At 47.8% G+C, this 20,276-nt stretch overlaps 1 protein-coding gene across 1 annotated transcript; it reads left to right on the forward strand.

Moving 5' to 3' along the window:
• Nucleotides 1-3,432: 3,432 nt before the first annotated feature.
• On the forward strand, nucleotides 3,433-13,258 carry LOC123021344 (olfactory receptor 9G4-like). Its single transcript, XM_044426047.1, has 2 exons — nucleotides 3,433-3,522; nucleotides 12,299-13,258. The coding sequence occupies exons 1-2, from the start codon at nucleotides 3,517-3,519 to the stop codon at nucleotides 13,256-13,258; spliced, it is 966 nt and encodes a 321-aa protein (XP_044281982.1). The 5' UTR covers nucleotides 3,433-3,516.
• Nucleotides 13,259-20,276: the final 7,018 nt, after the last annotated feature.

Genomic DNA, 20,276 nt, shown 5'->3' on the forward strand with positions numbered 1-20,276 from the left:
CTGTCTTAGGAAGCTTTACAAATAGCTGAGGAAAGAAGGGAAGTGAAAGGCAAGGGAGAAAAGGAAAGATACACCCAATTGAATGCAGAATTCCAGAGAATAGCTAGAAGAGATAAGAATGCCTTTGTAAATGAACAGTACAAAGAAATAGAAGAAAACAATGGAATAGGGAGGACCAGAGATCTCTTCAAGAAAATTGGAGATATGAAGGGAACATTTCATGCAAAGATGGGCATGATAAACAACCAAAATGGCAGGGACCTAACAGAGGCAGAGGAGATTAAGAAGAGGTGGCAAGATTACACAGAGGAACTATGCAAGGAAGAGCTTAATGTCCCTGACTGATTGATTGATAACCCTTTTCACCACTTCATTTAAAAAAAAACCTTTGCAGATTAGAAGACTGCTCAGTTTCATTTTCATTCAACTTGTCATGCTTGTAATGTGAACTGGCTAACAGCTCTACCCAAGAAGGAAGAGTTAAGCAAGAATCAGGACAAAATGTTAGAATTGCCAGGTGTTTGCTTAGGGAGATGCTGGTACCCAAGGCCACAGATGACCAAAGAGGCTCTGGGAATGCAGAAGGGAGAGATACTGCAAATTATACCCAAGGACAGAGGAGTTGACACTCCCAGGGACAGAACAGGAGACTGGGGACAAAAAGGGCAAATTGTCCTCACCTGGGGCCCATCATGTGTCGCCACCACCTGAGCTCTCTGATCGATGGTAGGGAATAGAAGAAGAGAGTATGTAGGAGCTCAGGGTGCCTCTTTGGGGAGAGGTTTCACTCTTGCTGGTGGAGGACGCTGTGCTACACTGTGGCTTTGATTTCTATGACTTGCGTAGTATCTGTGTGCATAGCTAGACTAGTTGAAGCTTTATTATTCTGTGCCAACCAGGCCTGAGGGCTTTGACTGCTTGCAAAGTGTATTAGTGCTGCTGTCCAAATCCCCCTTTGCTTCCTTCTCCCCCACCATTGTGTGTATTTGGTGCCTTGCGCACTTTAGCTGTTTTCGTACCCTCCAGCCCTGTCGCTTAATCCTTTGTTGCTGGGCCAGGCAGATAGTATAGGTGAGCCCAGACCACCAACCAAAAGGAGCCTGAGACGAGACTTAGAGCAAAAACAGTTTTATTCTAGTGCACTTTAGAATCAACGGAGGTCTTACTTCCCAAATCAGAGTCTCGCAAGAGGTACAGAAAACATAAGTTATGGACCCTACGGCACATGTATGTTGACATTTGCATACCCTTAAGCACCCCCTTTTGTTATTTCTCTGAAGGAACCCTTTATTCTCCCAAGGACTTCCTTTCCCATATGTCCACTAACAGGGCTTTTTTTGGTCATAGAACGCACTGGAACGGCATTCCGGCACCTTTTTGTGACGGATTTTTCCAAGTGATTGTGAATCACCCTGTTGGGCAGATCAGCAGCAAAAAAATCATTAACATAGTGCCTGTGGGCTGCTTGTGTGTCCCCGCTGATTGTCAGTGCTGATTGTGAGGGCGCTGCTCAGCTTGGGATGCTGCTTGGCTTGGGATCGGTCGTGTGGTCGCGCGCTGAGTGCTTACTGCCGGCGGCAACCATTGTGTAAAAGTGTGACCCCAAGACGTGAGTTCCGGCACCTTTTTTTTTTTTTTTTACAAAAAAAGCACTGTCCACTAATAACCTTCCAAGCACTCACACCAATCTTATGTTTCTGCACCTATTGTAATTCATAATGCATTTTGCTACTTTTATTGAGATTCAAACTGGTTTCAGGCAGCAGCCAGGGGCTCCTGCCTTTTGCCTCCCTTTGAGACTCTGCTGACTTGTCCAGGAGTCCACACAAGATTCATCACTCTTTTTCCCTCCCCTCCTTCCTGGACAGGAACTGCAAAAGGACTGTGGTGGTTTTACTGTGTGGCCTTCCTTAGGCCAACTATTATTGGGGTGTTTTGGGGTGCTATAATCAGTAATGCTTAATAGATGCTTTGGCCCCCAATACTTGGGCTGACATGTGCTGAATTCAGTGTCTGGTGCAGGATTTAGGATTTTACAGTCCAGTTGGCCATGGGAGCCAGCACTCGTGGGCAGCTGTCCACTACGATGCCATTGAATTATTATGTTGCTTTTGAGAATTGCTTGGTTTGCTCTCCATTGTGGGTTTTTCCCCTAAAGATTTTTTCGAGCATCTACAAACCTTGGGGTTACTGACTCTGCTAATACTTCTCTCTAGTATATGAGTAGAGCATGTTTTTCCTCAAATGCCAAGGGAATAGGAAGGCCTAAATCAGTATGGGGCGTTATCAGTATTTGATTTTTTTGGGACTGAAGAACTGGTTCAAGTGAAATCCATTTGTCAGACCTTCAAATCAATGATGCCAGGTGTAATTGTAATTTACTTTTGTTCTTTAATTTTCTAAATGCTGTTTTTTTTCCTAATAAAATCATTTCAAATAAAGTTAATATAAGTATCCATGCATAATTTTCTTTTTTAACTCAAGTAACTTTCCAAATGTCTTGTTAATCTCTTCTCCAAATTAATTCAAGAATTTATTTTCAAGTGACTGAAAGCCTTCTATGAATGCTAGTTAGGTCCAGAAAGTCAGTGGTGAAGTAACCCCAGATCCAAGACCAGCCAGATTCAGGCAGGGCAAAGGGGACTTCATGGTATGTGTCCCCGCACCACCAATTTTGGAGGCATTCAGGTGGATGGGGGAGATCTGTGGCTTCATGGCCTCCATCAAGTCAGTTGTCCCACATCCATCTGTTGCCACAACAGGATGGACTTCAAAAGCCAACCTTCGCCTCCAACTGAAGACTTCGTTTTCTGCCCACAGAGACAGACATCTGCAGTGTCTCACATCTCTTGGGGCTCCCTCCAAGGAAACAAGGATTGGGCCCTGAATACTAAAGGCAAACTGAATGCACTGCTAGGCAGAAGTAATTTTTGATGGAACATGAGTTCAGGAAAACACAAAAATAAAATGTAAGGGTCATGGTGGATCAGTCCAAAGGTCCATCTAGTCCAGCATTCTGTTCACACGGTGGCCAGCCAGTTGTCCATGGAAGTTGACAAGTGGGACATGAGTCCTCTCACCCATGTTCCCCAGTGACTGGTGCCCATGAGCAGACCGACTTTGATGCCAGAAGTGGCACAGAGCCATCAGGATTTAATGTGTAAGAAAGACTGACTACCTCAGCGAGTGGATGGTGGGGAGGGGAAGAGTGATTGTTTTCGTGCAGAATTCATCACCCAGGGGTGATGGTGCTTTCTTCCTCCCAGATGTGAAATGCCCTGCAGAGCAGGAGAGAGAGAAGGTTCTGTGGTCCAATATTAATATTCCCACCTCAAATTAGCAAGAGAAAGAAATCGTTCTAATTGCTTGCACAGGGAACTGACTGCTGCATCTTGATTTCAGGGGCCCTTGAGGAAGAAGTCATCTTTGCTCATAAAAGGAAAAAAAAAACCCTCCAGTAAAAGCCACCTTACAGTCTGTCCAAATGGAGATAACCAGGAAAATAGACCAGGCTTCATGCAGGTAAGACGAGCTGCTTTGGATATGGACTATGCAGGTACTCCCATGGCTGTAAAATACAACTGCTCTGCCAGCTTGAGCTTGGCCAGTCCACACCTATTGCTATCGTGCCTGATTGGTTAAAGTCTTGAAGCCAGATGGGCTTCCATCCATTGCCACCTTTAGCTGAAGGGCCATTGCAAAATGCCACGTTCAGAGTTGGTTCCCTTTCCCACGTCTGCATGCAGCCACATATCTGTTCCCAATGAAATGCATCTTCACAGACACCCTATCGATTCAACGCCTCTAATACAAAAAGTGTCCTGCCAGTGACAATGGGCTTGGAGTGAAGGAAGAAAGCTTAGGTGTGAGTTTTGGGAAAGAGTCTGTGAAGTGCCTCCCCCGCAATGGCTTTGTAAAGTTTGAAAAAGGTGTCCTAAATAAACAGAAGCAGAGAAAAATATTCACTGCCTCTGGTGCGACTAGGTTGAATATAGTGGACAAGATGACCCTGTGGGAGAACCTTGACTGTGTGCGTACATGTTCTCAAGGCCAGCTGCACTAAGCGTCAGATAACACGGCCCACCTCAGACAGAGCTTTAGGGGTGCTATTAAGGGGCAACTAATTGTGGGATAAATGCTACTTTGCAGTCATTCTCATTCTTGGAAACAATGCCCGGTAGATTGTGCCCATCTGAACCCAGCAGCAGAAACATCCACAAACACCTTTACTTGATATTTTTGATGGGAGGAATTTCTTTTATGGCACAAACCTCTTACTGAGAAGTAAATCCTTGCAGGGGTTACTTGCAAGCAAGTATATAGAATTGCAGCCTCCGTGTAGTAAACGTCTCCCTGCACAGTCTTTTCCCACCTTCCCTTAACAGATGCTCCTCTTGGATGACCAACTGATCAGCAACTAGAGAAATCAGTATTAATTTTACGAATGAAAGAAATGCCATGTTGCAGCCATCCAATGGTCTGTCCAGCACAGCACTCCATTCATATGACAGCAAACAAGCAGAATCCCTCAAGCAGGATGGGGGCAAGAGGTCCCCTGCCCAAGCTCCTCAGCGACTGGTGCATGCAGGCAGGCCACCTTTGGTGAAGGAGGTAGCCCATGGCCAGCAAGGCTAGAAGCCATTAATAGTCTTCCAGCGTGCCCTTTTTCCAAGAACCAGAGTATTCCAGGAGCAATTAATTTCACCCCCACCACAATATTTTGTAAACAGGTCATAACCAAATAGAACATGAGGCAAACAAGTGAAAATAAAATAATCATCCAGTTTGCCACAAGGATGATTAAAATATTTCTGTGCCTAGTTGCCACTGCAATCCTTCCACCACAATGCATTTTTTGCTCTTGGGTGGGCCAGCAGACCTTTCCTGACAGCAGATGATACACATATTTGGCTCTCAGTTGCAGAGGAACAGTACACCGAATAGCGAGTCAGGTCCTGCACAATACTATTCCCACATACATAGAAGCAAAGAGACATAGTTTTCTGGCAGCTGCCACCACAGGTTGTGAGGACAGCTGCTGACAAAGGGAGCATAAACTCTCTGGATCTGAGATTTGGAAAAAGGCCTCAGACTTCTACAGCACTGTCTTTCGACAGGTGACTGGATTCACCGCAACCCTTTGGCTCTTGTAGATAAGGCAGCTTACAGGGTTTTCCCCTGCCTCCTATGCAAAGTGATACTCAGAGGATGTCCTCTGAATCATGAGGACAACACTGGGGGATGTGAGCATGCAATGAGTACCTTCTTGACTGAAGAGACTCTTACACTTGCCCTCAATGTTTCTGTCCGAATGGCGTCATTGGGTAAAAACCTTATTTTTAAAAAAATAAGACAAGGGCATGAAAAAAGCCTTACTGATGTAACCCAAAAGTTCATCTAGCACAGAAACCTCTCATGTCCCTTTCCATCTGCCTTCATGCAATGCATAATGATGCAGAGTAGTAATGGGCAACATTCATCATTCTCTGTTTTTGGAGACACCCCTAATAAAGCCCAATTCTCTGGTCATCTTAGCTGTTGCCCAGCGATGCTCCTCTCTGCAGGTTAGTGAGCTCAGGACTCCAACCTTTGCCACAAGTCTTTGAAAGAAAGCGAGAGAGAGAGAGAGAATCCGTGGATTCTGTTGTCAGGAAGATGTGCTCTGCATCAGTTTTTATCAAACACTCCAGTCCAAGTGCTTGCCCCGTTAATCCTCACTTTTTGATAACTTCGTGTGGAACATATTGCCTTGGCAGAATCCAGTAGTCCAACCTTGCCTTTCTGGGCAATAGTTTACAGGTGGCACTGCAGCTCTGCTTGATCCACAAGGTGTCCTGGGATCTCTTGTGATGAAACGGAGCACTCCATGTTGCACCATTTAGCACACTAAATCATTACATCGGTTATAGTAAGAAACAGGGGGTGCTTCTCTGAAAAGGGGGGAGGAAGCTTTGGATTCAGCATAAGGATAGTGCAGCCTTCTCTTGTGGCAAAAAGCAACATATTCATGCTTACTGTGTCAGCACTTGAGTTCAGGTGTTTTTGGTGCTGCTCTGAGTCACATGCCCATCACACCTGGAGGAAATTTTCTCTCGACCCCAAGTATACTTCCCAGTTAGAGAGCACACAATCTGTAGGGTGCATCCTCACATTTCTTGCTTACCCACAGAAATGTCTTTAGCTCTATAGCAATTTCTTTAGTATTAGGATACTAACAGGATTTCTGATCTGGGCATTGGCTGATTTCAATATCTACCTTGCTAAAGTTTCCTTCGTTTTCTTTTCATATTTCTATTGTATTGTAATTGTTGCTTTAGTTCATTTACAACATACCCTGTGATTTGACAATGAAAGATAGGATATAAATAGCTACAAATAAATACACCTTCAAGAGGAATAAGGGAAAATAAGAATATATAGATTGCTCTTCAGAAACTATGGATTTTTTTCCCCCTCATTGCTCCATGGGAATAATGCCAAAAGGGTGAAGGAATCTAGTTGTGTCAGTTCATGCTCCAGCTATCACTCCTCGTTCTTTTGTCCACATTTAGTGACAAATGGCATCTCCAGGATAGCTCACCCATGCTGATGCTTACACATTCCAGTTCTGCAGGTCCCTTATCGGGTCTTTCCCCTGCCCCAGAGAAACCGTGGGCATCCTCACCCCATGCCTGCCTTATTCGAGGGAGGCTTGCTCCTGGCCCCTGTGCTGGAAGAGGGAGACCCCCGACTTCCTTTTCCAGTGCAGTCAGTCTCCTCTGCTCCCCCACCCCCCTTGCCTGGGAGAAGTTTCAGAAGAATCTCGTTTTTCTGTTACCTGTCTGGTCGGGGCTCACCCCCAATCCTGCGGGGGAGGCGTGACGATCCCTATTGCTCAGCTTACTATTGAATAGGTTGGCTAAGTGGCGATGCTCGGCCTCCCTCAGCCTGGCCATCTGCTCCGCAATGCCTGCAGCAGGGCTCCTAGCCTTCCGCTTAAGCCTAGACTGGCAGCAACTTGCGAAAGGGAGACTTCTGTCTCTTGGATCTGGATAGGATGGGCCACTCCAAGCCAACCGTAATGAAGGGCGAGGGAAGTGATGGGGAGCTTATCCCCATACTTAGTTTGTTCTAAGCCGCCGGTCCTTCGGCCACGACCACCGAGGAGGAGTTCATCTGTATGGAGAGTCTACCTTAAATGCAAATGTTTGCCCAGATGACATTCATCCTTCCAACTTGCCGGTCTCCTCTGCCTGTAGAAGGCATGCAAAAGGCAGTCAGTACGACGAACTGGTCAGACCACGGAGCGAGGGCTGCGAAATCCCTGTCCAGCCATCACGCCCCTCAGGCCAGTCAGCGCCTCGTAGCCAATCCACAGTGCAGGGTCATTGTGCTGATAACATACTGGCGGGATCAAAACCATGCATGTTGCTTTGAGATGCCTGAAAGGAGGGGGAGCCTGGGCTTCTTCACATGAGGGGCTTAATCCCCTGCTTTACTGAGACTGCTGCTCCTATTTTCATCATGGGAGGGAAAATGTGTGCTTTACCAACCTTTTTCGGGGAGCTTGTATTTCTCTGCGTTTTCACATATTCTATTAACCAACCACAGCTCTGTGGTTTTTCGTGAGCCTTTTGTTCCAGTTGATCAGAATTTAAAGTTCAGTACTCGACTTCTCTACACCAAACACTGAATATGCACTTGGGATCTTTCACTCATGGAATTCGGCACGGCCTTTTCACAACACTGTTGTCCTCCAGAGCCGCACCCATGTTTTCCTGCCTTTTCTTGCCAGGGCTTTTTGAGAGCAAAGAACTCTAGTTCTTTAAAATTTAAATTGCAACATACTGAAAGAAAAGCCTCCCACGAAGTCACAAATCCACCACAGCAGATCTGTACTGCAGCGCCCCTAATGGATGGTTCTCAGCCTTTCTATGTAATGTAAGGCTGAGAAATATACAAACCTCTAGTCTAGGGAAAGAAGCCTTGTAAAGGACACATTGTTCCTCCCACAGGGAAAATGAAGACGCCTCAGAGAAGCAACAGGTCAAACCACTCATTTAGAGAAGCCCTGAGGGTTAGTCAGAGTAAGAATGGGGGGTTCCATTTTATATTTCTTTTTTTCCAAGAGGGATGTTTTCCATTCTCCCACTCTAGATGAATTGCTAGAACTCTTGTTCTAGCATTTCCTTCAGCTTATAGGAAAAAGCAGGCTACTGTTGGGTCGCCTCTAATGCTACACAAGCAGGTAGGGACTTCAGGAATGGGGACTCTGCTCGCATCCTCCCCACTGCAGCCACTTGCATTGCATGTTCCCCACATCCTTTTAAGGTAGATTTAGGAGGCAGGTGGAGAAAAGGAGGGATTTGATCCACTTGTGGTGCCTGTTCCAGTGGCAGAAGGTTGTAGGCTACAACCTGTGGCACAGGGATGGGGAACATGGGGTTTCTCCAGATGTTTTTGGACTGGTCTCCAGATGTTGTCTTCTTCTTCTTCATCATCATCATCATCTAGTTTACATACTGCTTTTCCCCAAAAGGGCCCTAAGTGGCAAGTAGCACAACAGCAATTCAACAAAAAAGCACACCACTTCATGAATGACTGCTGCACTGCACTGCACCCCAATTTGTTTCACTAATATTAACATTTCCTCTTAATTACAAAAAAGGTGAAATCAAGCCTCACATCACAATCTCAATTCTTATTTATCAAGTCATATGTAAACCAGAGCCAAATATTTAAAGGGAATGATCCAGAGAATGTTTCTCAGGGCTCACAGGCTATTTTGGACTCCCAACTCTAAGGTCGTAGCCAGTGCTCCAACCTTGAAGCCGGGACCCGGAGCTCTGTCGCTCTTCCCCTCACAGCCGGCACAGAAAGAATTGCACCAGCTCCTCTCCAGTGGCCTCAGAGAGGGGGGAGAGAGGCATCCTGCTGGGCAGGGCAGGGAGTGGAGGAGAACAGAGAGGTCAGGGTGTGAGTTGTTTGAGGCCATTACAGATTCCTTCCCTCTCCTTTGGAAATGCTGTTGCTAGAGAGGCAAAACAATGGATCGAACAAAACTGCAGGCTGGGAGGAGAGGCAGTGCACCCCAAACCTTTCCTGTGCATCGAGGCATTAATCAACAATACGCACTCCAAACAGCTACCCAGGGGTGCCAAGTGCAGCTGGTCTCTCCCCTGGTCTACCCTCTCCCGCTGGGCAGATCTCAGGGCTCCGTCAATCACTAAGGCGGGAGAGGTCAGTCTCTTGTGCTGGGTGTCTCCGCTGCTTCCCACCATCCCTCACCCTTGGCTGTGCTGGCTAGGGCCGATGGGAGCTGTAGTCCAGCAAGAGGACCACACATTCCCCATTCCTGCCATAAGCTGTGAGCTGCTGTTATAATTGCACGATGTTGCTGCAAGTTTGCCGCTTTTTGGCATTGCAGGATTCCTGTGACCAGATCGTAACTTCATCCATCTTTTTCATTCACACATGTGAAACATGCCTTAAGGACTGAACAGGTATTTATTAAGATGAGTATAAGCAATTTGTCTACCTTTTCAGTGCATGTATCTTCCCTGAACACAGCCTTCTGCAACCCAGCACCCTCTGGATATGGTGGCCTACAACCCCCACCATCCCCAACTAGCACCACCTTCTGCCGTGTTGGCTGGGGGAAATGGGAGATACAGTCTAAACATATCCAGGGAGCACCAGGTTGGGGAAGGCTGCCTTAACATATAATCTCAATGCAAATTGATGGCTGCATAATGTGCAAGTTTCCACCACAATTCCCTGATGCGCAGCTTCTCTGTCCACACTCCCAGGAAAAAAGAGGAAGATGCGTTCACGGGACCCTCCTGCACTCCAGGGAGCCTGGCTTTTTTCAGCCTGGCTCTCAATGCCCACAGCATGATCCACTGTATCAGATGCCCAGCAGGCACTGCTGGTCCATGAAACAATTGTGCACCAATCTGCAACTAACCCACGAGATCGGCATGATACATAGGCTGCTGTTGCAGCTGCTGTCAAGTCGCCAGCAGTGTTATTAGGCTGCAAGCAAAGGCAGGCTGGCAGGCAGGCAGTCCAAAAAGATGCCTCAAATTCAGATCTGTGGCCCACTCTCTGTTTCTCCAGAGGCCCTGCAGGAGTTAAGCAGCTGGCGGGTGCATCCACTGTGCTGGAAATGACGGGTTGATTTGGAATGCTGTAACTTGACTCATGCCTTTCCTGTTTCTTCTCCTTTCCCCCATTTCCCCCCTCTCAAATAGACTGTTTACAGAGGAACATTTTTGCATGTAGGTTTAGAAGAAACTTTCCCATTACAATGTTCCCCACATGCAAGAATGCCCCATTGCTAAGAAACCCTTCATGCTTTTGGGGTACTTCACCAGCTTTTGTGATGTTCTCAGTCTCCCGGTTTTGAGCAAGTCAGCCTGAAGTGCCTTCCTTGTTATTTCTTCCCAAGGCTCAGCTGGAGGGACAGTGTCCTTGGCAGAAACACCTCAAGCAGCTGGGCAGACTGGAGTGTGTCAGGACAGCAAGATTCCGTGACTCCTAGTAGTCTGCCGGAGTTCTTTTGGGGGGAAGCCCTCGAGATCAGTACTGCAAGGACGTTGCTAAATATTTCCCATCAGAGCTGCAACAGGCAGCATGGCAGAACAGTCCATGGAGGGTGAATCACATCCTTTGCCCTCCCAGCCTAGGACTGGTAGAGCAGCTGGTGTGGCAGAGGGCATTTTTCTCTCTTTTTCAAGGTTTTTTTCTTTTTGATCTTTCCCTCCCCATGGCTCCCAACAGGAGTAAAATAAGCTGTCAGCCCAGGTTGGCACAGATCCTGCCCCCCTCCAATTTCAGGCCCATGCCAGGGAAAAGGGACCCCCCCCCTCTTTATGCCATTGGAGTTTTGACAAGAGAGGAGCTACAGGGGAGAGACTCCTTTCCACGCAGGTTTTCCAGGGCAGAACTTCTCTCCCAGAAGAGCTCCCACTTTATACCATGTCTCCCTTGGGGAATCTCCAAGAGGCAATAGCATTGTCAAATAAGTCCCACTGAATTCCATGGTTTACTTCTCAGCAAACAGAATTTGGATGGCACCTTCCGCAAGGCTGCCTGCCCTGACACGGAATGGGAGAATCCCAGCATCATGCCCCGATGGTTCCTGCACAGGAGGCATCTAGCCCAGCGTTTTGCTTCTTTCGCCTTCTTTGAGGGGGAATTAGAACACCCGCCTGCCCACCCGCCCACGCCCCACGTTTCTCCCTGCCTTTCTGTATGCTCCTGCATGTCCCGTTGCACAACACAAGGGGGTGCTGCTGCGGCAAGGAGCAGCACAGCAGAATAGCAACATTACGGCAGCATCCCGGAAATACCTGACTTTCACTGCTCCAAAAAGGGCTGTGACAATGACTGGAAAAACTCAGGCGAGACCCGGGAGGATGGCTATACCATGAAAAGGCCCTGGAAATTTCCGTGAGTGAATGATCACATGTGTACATAAAAGGCCTCGGTGTCGGGTGAAAACCTTTTTATTTCCCCACTACTGTAATATCTAGTTGCTTTCAACTGGGGTTTTTATCTTGAGTTGCTGGATGCTGCATTTGTTTTGTTTATTTTATTTGTTCTTTATTGTAAGCCGTCCTGAGACACCAGTGGTGGACAGGGTAGAAAAGTTTTAAATAAATGAAAAAATAAATAAATAGAGAAGTCCATAGATGAAGCCTAGACATTCCAGCTGGTGGGGCTCACAATGTTCTTGTTGTTGTTCTTATTATAATCTTGTTTAGATTGCATCGTCATTGTTCATGGTTGATTACACAGTACAGACAGGTCCCCTGCCCCAAGGAGCATACAAGTTCACATCTCCCAGAGAAGAAACAACAGAAGAAGTGGAGAGACGTGAGGGCAGTAAACAGGGAAGCAAATCATAGTCATTTCAGCTGTGTGTGCTTAGGCTGAGTTGCTGTAAGGTATAGAAACCGAGGGGTTACGCCTTCCATGAAAAGGAAGGAGGGAAGGAAGGTTGCAGAAGAATTAAGGAGGCATGTGGGGGGCAATTTCGAGTAAGGAGGAAGGGGGCAGCCTACGGAGGAACACAGCCAGTGCCCATGATGTGAGGGTGGCATGGCGAGAAGCCCAACGGGGCAGCCTCCTTCTCTAAAAGCAGCACACAGAGGAACCGTACCAAACCTTTCAAGGCAGAAACGGGGGCAGTTCTGGTAGCCGGCAAAGGTGTACCAAATGAGCAAGCAGCATTTTCAACATATGCTCCAAATTGGCATATGACTTCACTATTGGTAAACCTAATATCCCCAATCCCTCTTCTCTGTATCAGCAGGTGATGCCCAGGGAGACTATGGAAACAGAAAGCAACCACACGCTGCTCACCGAATTCGTCTTGGTGGGTTTCACGAGAGACCCATTCCTGCAGACCATCTTCTTGGTGCTTTTCTTGGCCTCCTACACCCTAACCATGACTGGCAACCTGGGCCTCATGACACTGATCTGTCTAGATTCCCACCTGCACACACCCATGTACTTCTTTGTGGGCAACCTTTCCTTCCTGGATGTCTGGTACTCCACAGTCTATACTCCCCGGATCCTGTTTGACTGCATTTCCAGGGACAAGGCCATGTCCCTCGCGGGCTGTGCTGCCCAGTTCTTCTTCTCGGCCGGCTTGGCCTACAGCGAATGCTTCCTGCTGGCCGCCATGGCCTACGACCGTTATGTGGCCATCTGCAGCCCGCTCCTCTATGCCACAGCCATGCCCTGGAAGCTCTGCGTCCAGCTGGTCACTGGCTGTTACCTCATCGGCTTTGCTAATGCCGTCATACACACAGGCAACACCTTCCGCCTGCACTTCTGTGGGAGCAACGTGATCGACCACTTCTTCTGCGATGCACCCCCACTCGTGAAGATGGCCTGCGAGGATACCCGCGTCTACGAACTCCTTTTGGCTGCTGTCATTGGCTGCAACGTGCTGGCAACCACCATTCTCATCCTTGGCTCCTACGCCGGCATCGCAGCGGCCATCACGGGCATCCGCTCTGCCACAGGGCGCCGCAAGGCCCTCTCCACTTGCTCTGCCCATCTTGTCTCTGTGTCCCTCTTCTATGGCTCCATCCTCCTCATGTATTGCCGACCCAGCTCCCAGCGCACTCCAGCATGGGACAAGGCAAATGCTCTGTTCTACACCGTCGTCAACCCGTTGGTCAACCCTTTGATTTACAGCTTGCGCAACAAGGATGTGAAGTCAGCCTCCAGGAAAGTCTTGGGGAGGTTTATAGCACCCAAATGAAGAGCGGTGGGCTGTTGGCCTTGCCGCTTGATGCAGGTTACAGATATGAGAATGAAGCACTGCCCTCTAATGTCCTCCTTGATTACTCCAGCAGAAGAACTGGTGGAGAGCACTGGGAAAGCAAGGGTGCTTCCAGGCGAGGCTTTTCTCCACCATTTCCCCTGCTGCACCCAGAGAATTTTACACAACATCTAGACCACTTCTTCTGCTTGTAACTCAGTGGTGTTTCCCCACTGCTCCTTCAGTTAGCACAGAGAACCTGTTAAAACGAAAAGGCGGAATAGTTGCATGATTCCTTGTGACTATTTCACCACAGATACCATAGATACCTGCCTGGACCTTAAGACCTTCCCAAGCTCTCCTCTGGGTACCCACAGCAAGTGAAGAGAGGCAGATGGCTGCTAAGTGTCATGTGTGCGCACGCGGATGAGATTCCCACATGCGCACCAGAGAGTGAAGGCTCTGGTGAGAGCCAGCGCTCCAGATTAGAAGAATGGGTGTTAATTATTATTCCAGCACCAGAACAGAGCTCTCACCCTAATTCTCCAGATGTTGTGGCTGGAGCTGTGGCAGGTGGTGAGCCACCCCCGGGGGGCAGGCTGAGGCAGCACAGGATCAGAACACCTCGGGGACAGGCACCGGGCTGGACACTACTCTTAATGGTGAGAATGGAGCTTATAGAGAACAGGCTACGGAGGCTCCACAGATTATTTGGGAGGCTCGGTCATGCAGCTACACATGTCGGCTGGGGCAACTGGAGACGCGATTCACGGAGCGGCGGCAAGCATGCATCTGAAACACACCGCCCTCCAGGGTCCATTAGCAAAGTGTGGGGTGACCTTAGTCAGGGCAAGAGGTCAACTTCCTACCTTGAGGGCACTGTCTGTGTTGTGAAAATAATTTTGTAGCCGTTTGGAATAAAGACTCTTTTAGCAATTGCTACAAGGAGTGATTGCCTTTGTTGGGAAGGGGTGCCTGGCTCATGACACTAAGGAGGTGGACGTTTCAGCTGTGGCTCCTCCATTGTAGCAGAAGCATCGTGGTCTTTCTGGAGCCAGACAAAGAGCTTTGTATTCATTTTAGTTCTTTGGTGTTTGTTGTTTTGAAACTGGGGTTGTGCTTTCAGATCTTTATACTGCTGCTGGTTCTTATTCATTTATTATATTTAAATATCCCACAGCTTATCCAACCTGTGAGGCTCCTTAGGTGAGAGTAAATGGCTGGCACAAGGTCACTCAGCGAGCTGCACAGCCAAGTGGGGACTAGAACCCAGGCCTCTTATCTCCCAGCCCAGAACTCTTAACCACTGCACCGCACAGACTCTTTTGGCTTCGTTTTTTATACTGTAGCTTTACACTTTTAAAAGTTCCAGATTCTTTATGGTTTTAACTGTTGCGAACTGCCCAAAGAATTTAAGCTGTTGAGCAGCATAGAAATAAAGTCTATCAGCTCACAGCACTGCTGGGACTTCTCCCTCTGGAAACAGCCCAGCCTGATGAGCCCAGATGAGCCGCCAGCCACTGCGCGCAGCTGTTCAATGCATGCATCCGTTAGCAGTTTCTCTCCTGTCCCCTGGCCGCCTTCTTCCCAGCGCCGTGGCACATAAGGGAAGAAATAGCAGGAGAGAAAGAAGTGGACAAAATCGTAAGGACACCACTGCGACCCCATCAGGAGTCCCACATAAAGGCTGGGCCCAAGGAAAGTTTGACACTCATGGTCTTTTCCTCCTGCTACAGGGATGAGAGAAGCCACACACACTTGGACAAGGCCCCTTTGATGCAGCTCTTAGGACTTCTCTGCTTGTGGCATTTATGGTGTACTTGTGAGCCAAACTTATGGAAGTTTGCGAGTCCTTTTTGTGACATCCCCACCACGTCTGTGTTTTTGAGCCATTTTGCAGCTTTTTTAAAAGAATGGGGAGCTGTGCTTTTGGAAAACACCACTTATTTTCTACAGGAGCTTAGCTTAATTTTACAGTTCTGCCTCATGCCACAGCGTCACCTTGTGCATGTGATGAAACATGCAGAAAGCAAAACCCCTGAGGAGTGGGGGGATTCTCACACAAGGGTGCCCAAATCCCTCCAGAAAGAGAACAGGGGGAGGCCTCTGTGAAGTGCTGGGTTACGTGCCTTATGTAGAGAAGCCCATAAGGTTACAGAGATCTGCTTCTGGTTAGGACCAGAAACCCCAAGTACAAGCATACTCCAGGTTTGCGACTCTCTTCTGTAGAGGGAACATTCTCCCTGCACATGTGAGGGAGAGCCACTGCATCGCTCTTTCCTCTGGTCCTTCAAAAGGCCAAGTGAGCTGGGACACAGGAAACCCACCAATATTCTATTGACCATTTTAAAATGCAAATGCCATAATGGGGGCTGTGAATCCAGGGGAAACAGAGGTGGGGGTGCTTAATCCTTTTTCCACAGGCATTTTACTAGTCAGCCTTAAATACAATAAAATAGAGCAAATGACTCCTTATTAGAAAGGCATAATGATGTTCATTATGGTATTATGAGGTGCTATCGTATTTTTCATCAGAAAAAATGGTGCAGAAGGGCTGAAACGTGGGAGCAGGGTTCAGAAGGGGGGTGTGAACATGTGCTCAGGTGAACAGAAGAATGGGAAGGAAACCGTTCCCTTCTGTTCCCTTCATTGCAATAAAGTTTTAAAAAGAAGTCTCTGCATGCCTGGAATATTTTTCTCTTCTGACGGAAAGGAAAGAGTGTTCATAACAATTCCACGTGCCTTTACTCCAACTCTTGCAGCAGGGGGGCAGGAGCCATGCGAACAAGGAAATTTCCATGCTCTCTTCCCACCTTCTGAACCTCCTCTCTAAACATCCATGGCATTGCCCTTAACCAGCAGCCCCACTGCTAGAGAGCGAGCAGTCAACCCAAATGTGATGCTTCACGAGATTTGCAGCCTTAGGAGTGGGGGCTGCAAAATTAGCCCGTCGTGCGTGCTCCGTGCTGCCTCGCCTCCTTCCACTGACGCCCTGTAGGCATAAGCAGGCCCACCAGTGCAGCCGTGTCCCAGCATCTCTTTGTACAGCACGAACAGACTTCCCCAATCACTGACTGCTCAGAAACTCCCATCCTCCCCACCTTGTGGCTCGTTCCATCACCCCACCCCCACCGGGTCACAGTTTTCCATTCCTCAGAAAGGAAGTGCTGAGAAATGCTACCGGGTGGGTTTTGTTGGTTTCTTTGATCCACTTTAACCCCCTTTTGCATGGTGCGGTTCTGCAAGGCCTGGCTGGAACTGAGGAGCTCATCATCGCTTGGAAAGCAACCCTCCTGCCATTTGGAAGTTGCAAGAGAAAGCAGACTGCCCATCATGGGCAATGCATCAGAATGAAGAGCCCTCGAGAGCAGCAGGAAGCACAGAATGCTCCACAAGGCAGAACGTGGAAAGCAGATTTGACCTGGGGCACAAGAAAGCCACAAAGCAAACACAAGTTGGCCATTGTAGGGGAAATTTGGATAAATCCTGTCAGAAAAACATTGCTTCGGTGTGCTTTTGCATTGTGGAATCAATCCTGTACTCCTTCTCAAACCAAACTAAGTCACTTTTTAAAATGGCATTCCTCCCCAGCTCCTTTCTCTCACCTTTAGCTGTAAGCTACAGTAGACAGGCCATTTAGTCCAAATATACATTATATACCTTCACAATTATTAAATAATTCTCGTTGGAATTCACAGTTTACCAGGAAATATCTTTTGCTAGCCCAGAGGGCTTCATGTGCGCTGGCCATTCAGAATGGTGCGGATGCATTACTTAGGGTCTGAGTCTGGATGAGCTTATGAGCTCTTGAATAGTTTCTCAGTAGCTTGAATTTACATGTCTAAGCAGACCTGGAGATGGGTTCAAGTTACTCAACTAAAGTGTCAATACACTGCAATTAGAAATATTGTGATCTCATTGTCACTGTATGATTGACTGACATTCCTTTATCTGTTCTGTATATGATGACCTCAGAATCTTATTGTAATGTCTGCATTCTGTCATTAATTGCTCTGTACCTGTGTATGTGACCAGCAGGGTATGAAATACCCTGTAGTTGTATTGAAACTTTGCAGCAAGTTTATCTCTGCCTGCCCGGTAATGCATCATCGTGAGTCTACCGCGGGAACCTGGGCCAAACGATAAAGCCACAGATGGTCTGGATGCTTTATCTTTCCCATGAACCCGAGTTTTATTTCCTCCTCACGAATTGGAGTTCTGGGATTTTCTGAAACCATCTTCTTAGAAACTGGTTTATTTCCTCATGTCACTTGTAAGAAATAAGGAGGAAAAGACATGTTGTGTGTAACCACTTAATTAAACCCTCACTTCCCTCACATGGGCTGTATTTCTTTCAAATTTAGGGAGAAGGAACCTGGAAGCCTCCAAATGTTGTTGGACTGCAACTCCCAGTAGCTCCAGCCAGCATGCCAATGGTCAGGAACACGGGGAGTTGGTCCTCTGGCAGGTTACGGGCTTCCTCCCCTCGATCTGCATGTATCTCCTGCTACATGTGTCTTCCTCCCCTACAAGTGTCTCCCCCCATCAGATGCTTGTTCACCAGGATGGGCAAGTTGTAGCCTTCTGTGTGTTTTAGCCTACAACTCTCACACCCCTTACTAGTGGGCATGCTGGCTAGGGCAGATGGATGGGAGTAATAGGCCACAACACTGGGAAGGCCACAACTTCCCCACCCTGTCCCAGATGGAGGATGCCCAGCCCAGCACTCAAAAGGCATGGTCTGGTTATTCCTTATTTCTTGTTAGAAAAGAACTGGAAAAGGTGGTAGGAAAACTTAGGCACACTATAAACTGATGACACCGAAAACCCTCACAAACCCCCATAAAATCCTGCTTTTTATTCACAGTGAAAAACTCTTTGGAAGCTCCAGGAACTTCCATGCATGAAGCAAACATCTCATATTCTTCATACAGGAGTAAAGAATCTGGAGCTGCCATTTTTCTTTTTGGAAAATACAATTCCCCCCCCCCCCCGCCACACACCCACACACACACCTTTTGTCCCTGATCCTTGCACCCAACAAGCACAGTCCTTTCCATACTAAGTCCTTTTAGAACTGCTTGTTCTTCTGCTTCCCTGGGATGGCTTTTAATAGAGTGTTTCTGTTCCTCCACCACAACCTTGCAATGATTTGATGGTAAGGACTTGCTGCATTGACTGAGTGAACTAATTAGGCCAGTCCGGGGGAAAGTGGCTGGCCTAGAAGCAGCCGATGCCAGAACTCATCCTACAAGTGAGCACCGCCCTATTGCTAGCAGTGGGTGGATGGAGGGACGATTCCTTTGCTCACAGCCCTTCTGTGTCATAAGGCAGGGCAGAAGGTGATGTCCAGACTGGTACATATTCTTTGCCCTTTTCAACCCCTGAACTTGTCACCAGCACGGGCGTGGAATTCTGGGCAGGCCAGAAAAATGCTAGCCAGGAGTCAATCCTAGAAGGACCCTCAACATTTCAGTGCAACTGGACAAGCAGAGGAAGGATTCATGGTGGTGGAGTGGTGGAGTGCCTCCTTGACATGCAGAAGATTTCAGATTTCCAATCTCTCCAGCCAACAGGCTCCCAGGAAGCAGGACCAGCAAATATCACTGCTGACATCTTGGAGGGCTGTTCCCATACAGTAGGCATCACTGAGCTGGATGGACCAATGGCCTGATTCAGTATATGGCCGCTTCCAACATTAATACAGCCCTCCCCAACCTGGTGTGCACCAACATGTTGAATGGTACCTCCCATCATCCCCAGCCACTGACTATGCTGGACAGCTTTGATCATGTTCAGCATCACTACCATCACGGTACCTAACATTTTCTAAGCACTGTACAGAGAGGGGAAAAAAGAAGACAGGCCCCACTCCCAGGCTTGCAAACAAATGCAATACAAAAGGAAAAGGGAATGGGGAGGGAGGAGGAAAGCAAGCGGTATTCATCATCTCAGAAGTCTTAGGGCTACCTGCTACCTCCAGCTCACAAGCAGTGTGCCTCTGCCTGCCGGTCACTGGGAGAGAGCAGCAGGGGAGGGCAGCACTGCCCGTGTGTCCTGCCCGTGTGCCTCCTGTGGGCCGTCCACCTGATCCACTGGCAGGGTTCTTCTCGTGTTCCAAACTGGAGCTGGGCCTTTTCACGCTGTTTTTGCTTGCCTGCGTTAGAGGAGGGCAGGCTCCCGCTTCTCCTAACTAGGTTTCCTGTATCGCTCTAGAAGGGGGAATGGAAAGGTCCTGTCCTGTCCCTTTTCGCATGCCAGAGGCCGGTGGTGCCGTTATGGAATCAGCTTCCCGGGGAGGTTTCCCCGGTGTGGGCGCCACGCATATTTAGGCACCAGGTCAAACCATTTTTATTTTCCCAGCATTTTAAATGTTCAACACTGTTTTGGATTTATGTTGGATGTATCTATATGGTCGCTGGTGCTCTGTGATTGGTTTTATTCTTGCATTATGTATTGTTATCATTATTGCCATTGCTGGTGGACATTATACTCCAAAGAATGTTATTAGCATGTTGATCATGTATGTATATTTGTTTTTAGTTTCTTTGAATTCTTGTATACCATTCTGAGAGCTGGTTGCTAATTGATTGGCTATAAACACTTTAAATAAATAAATAAATAGGTTTTATTTCTAATGTTAAATATACTTAGGATTGCGCCATAAAATCTGCTCACTTGGATGTGCCTCATTTGAAAATAAAGACTGCTTTAACGGATGAACAAACCTATGCAAACTTAAAATTAATAGATTAGTGAATGGAGGGAATGAGCCTATGGCCCCCAACTTGGGGTAAAGGGTGGCATAGCATAGCTTTGACTTCCAGCACCAAAGCTGGAGACAGCGCTCCAAACTTGGAGCCCCAGTTTGCCCTCCCCTGCCTCCTTGCAGTGGAGGGGAAACTGGGCTTGGGCAGCAGGAGCATGATTAAGGCCCAGCAACAGAATCAACAGGTGCAACAGCAGACGTGCACCAGACCCCACAGAGCACTTCAACACAGTGGCAGTCAGCATTACT

This window comes from Varanus komodoensis, unplaced genomic scaffold, assembly GCF_004798865.1.
Source record: "Varanus komodoensis strain SLA01 unplaced genomic scaffold, ASM479886v1 scaffold16, whole genome shotgun sequence".
Classification (NCBI taxonomy): domain Eukaryota; kingdom Metazoa; phylum Chordata; class Lepidosauria; order Squamata; family Varanidae; genus Varanus; species Varanus komodoensis.